Source organism: Teleopsis dalmanni, chromosome 1, assembly GCF_002237135.1.
Source record: "Teleopsis dalmanni isolate 2A chromosome 1, ASM223713v2, whole genome shotgun sequence".
Lineage (NCBI taxonomy): Eukaryota > Metazoa > Arthropoda > Insecta > Diptera > Diopsidae > Teleopsis > Teleopsis dalmanni.
In genome coordinates, this window is record NC_051846.1 from 110,826,345 (window position 1) to 110,829,217 (window position 2,873).

A 2,873-nucleotide genomic window follows, 5' to 3' on the forward strand; every position below is an offset into this window, starting at 1 on the left:
TGGCGCCCGAGCAGGGACGTGGTTTTGGAAAAGAACGAACGTTGAACAGGGACCTGGTTTTAGAAAAGAACGAACGTTGAACAGGGACGTTGTTTTAGAAAAGAACGAACGTTAAACAGGGACGTTGTTTTAGACAAGAACGAACGTTGAACAGGGACGTTGTTTTAGAAAAAAAAGAACACGATAGGAACATGGAGAACAGTGGACAAACGGTTAACGAGGAAAGTCATTAGAACACGGGTACAGGGAAATCGGAAGCCACGGCTTAGAATTGCGAATCTTTAAAACAGGAACAGTGAAAGAGTTCGTTCGACAAACAGAGCAGTGCATCATCACAAGAGAAGGTCTTGATCAAAGTCACGAGAGGAATTAATATACAATGCCTTCGTATATTGAAAGCCTTGACCAAATAGCTGACTGGTCAGTACGTTATAACGGCAAAAGAAATCCATTAGACTTCGTGGAAAGAATAGAAGAGCTATCAGAAATCTATGACATCGACTTAAATATAGTCCCAAGGATGATGACCATACTCCTTAAAGATTGGGCAGCGATGTGGTACCGTAATAACAATAAACGTTGGACCCTTTGGTCAAGCTTCAAGGCAGACTTTTTAGAATTTTTCCTTCCATATGATTATTACGAAAGATTAGCAGAACTTCGTACAGAGCGAGTTAAAACAAGTCGAAGTCAGGTACAGGAAGCGATCAGTCATCGCCTGATAAGTAAACACTCAGAAGCGACGTCATTACCAAATACCACGAAATGTATGCCAACTACAAGAACAGGGCAGCACGTTGATTACAGTGTGAATCTGGGGCCACATGGACCACAAAACAAGAAAAGTTACCAACAACAGAGTAGTTTCAAAGTTAAGCAAACAACAATACGAATAAACACCATTAAAACGGCAACGACACCATTATTATCCAAGTCAACCATGATACCAAGCATGCAACGTCAAAGTAATCTAGCTCAACTCTCAGTAACATCGCAAGGAAATATGCAGGAACCACAACATCTACATTGTTCGAAACTCATCAAAGAAAGTCCGAAAGTCCAACCACAACAGGAGTTACACACCATTATGCCCGTCGAAGTAAATCCCCAGGTGCGAGAAGCACAAACACAACAGTTTAAAGAAAACCCACTGATTTCATCATTGATTGGATTAAAGGCACAGGATGTAACGCGAAAAGAACCACAATCCGTCGAAGAAAGTCCACAGGTGCTAGACGCACAACCACACTCAGTACCACTACAGGGAAAACCACAAAAGGAGGCAATTCATAAATGCATCGTAACTCCTCCACAGATTTCAACGTCTCATAGGGAAAGTCCAGAAGTATGTTATCAACAAGCATATGCACAACAGTCGCTAGTTAACTACAATCAGAATACGCAACCACGAGAGCAAAAGCATCAAATCGAAGAGCATGACTTATCATCACGTCCAGCACTGCCACAACGTTTAATGATAGTACCGGAGTCATCACATGTCAATCATCCAGTACTACCAACTTCTACAAGTTCAGAATCATCATCGCAAACGCCACAGGGGCATTCACAAGGAAATTTTAAATCATCATCGCAAAGGCCACAGGGGCATTCACAAGGTAATTTTAAATCATCATCGCAAACGCCACAGGGGCATTCACAAGGTAATTTTAAATCATCATCGCAAAAGCCACAGGCGCATTCCCAAGGTAATTTTAAATCATCATCGCAAACGTCACAGGGTCATTCACAAGGTAATTTTAAATCATCATCGCAAAGGCCACAGGGGCATTCACAAGGTAATTTTAAATCATCATCGCAAACGCCACAGGGGCATTCACAAGGTAATTTTAAATCATCATCGCAAACGCCACAGGGGCATTCACAAGGTAATTTTAAATCATCATCGCAAACGTCACAGAGTCATTCGCAAGGTAATTTCAAATCATCGTTACAACCAAAAGAACTTGAGCCGCAGCCGCCATCTTCGGTTAATCAGCCACAGTCACCACGAGGAGCACCACCAAGAGATAATCACCAATCTGGTCAACCATCATCTTCGTCATCAACTACATCGCTACAGAGGAATTCTACTATAATACAGCCAGTATCGGATAATCGTCATGTACAACTTACAAATTCATTAGGTCCATTAGTTATCAATGTTTCAGATAGTAAACTTAACACGGAACTACCAAGCCAGGGAACTCAAGCAAAGGGTACAGTCAAGCATGACAGTCAACAAGAACCATGGTCACCACAAGAGGAATTGAACGTCAGTCAACCAAGCACAAAAGGAAACAAACCCGAGATTTTCGTACAACGTCTAGGTACATTTAAACGAAAGGATGACCATCATCATGTCAGCATGTCAGTATTACAAAATTTTCAAGTGTCCAAAGATTAGAAAGAGAAATCGAGCCTCGTTCTAAAAGGAATATTAGTAACACAAGTATTAGCATGTATCATATGGAAAATAAGGGATAAATGGAAAATAAGAAGTATCAAGTGCAAATTAGCCGAAGAGGGGTCATCAACGTGTCATTAAAATAAAGTCTTAGTTTAATTTCTGTTCTGAAGAAGGAGGGAAATGTAACGACACAAATTTACAAAGTAAATTTCTGTGCTACATAAAACAAGAAGAAGAGAAAAACACAGTCTGTGTGTTAAATAACCGCCACCACTACACATAATATACCTAACAACTCACATGAAAATAACTGAAGGCGACTTAACTGGAAAATATAAAATTGAATTAAAATATTTATTCGAAATATCATGGACATTACCTGTGATCCTCGATGCCAATGCACCGCGGGCATCGCTACATGCAATGTACAAATTCTAAAAATATACGAAAAAAAATTAACTTTTGG

The 2,873-nt window shown here is 40.2% G+C and overlaps 1 protein-coding gene across 1 annotated transcript; it reads left to right on the forward strand.

Moving 5' to 3' along the window:
* Positions 1-379: 379 nt before the first annotated feature.
* Positions 380-1,558, forward strand: LOC119665547 (the record flags this gene model as incomplete). Its single annotated transcript, XM_038074773.1, is given in 1 exon segment — positions 380-1,558. A coding segment is annotated over 1 exon segment (1,179 nt), but the record flags the coding sequence as incomplete, so codon positions are not given.
* Between the last annotated feature and the right edge of the window lie 1,315 nt (positions 1,559-2,873).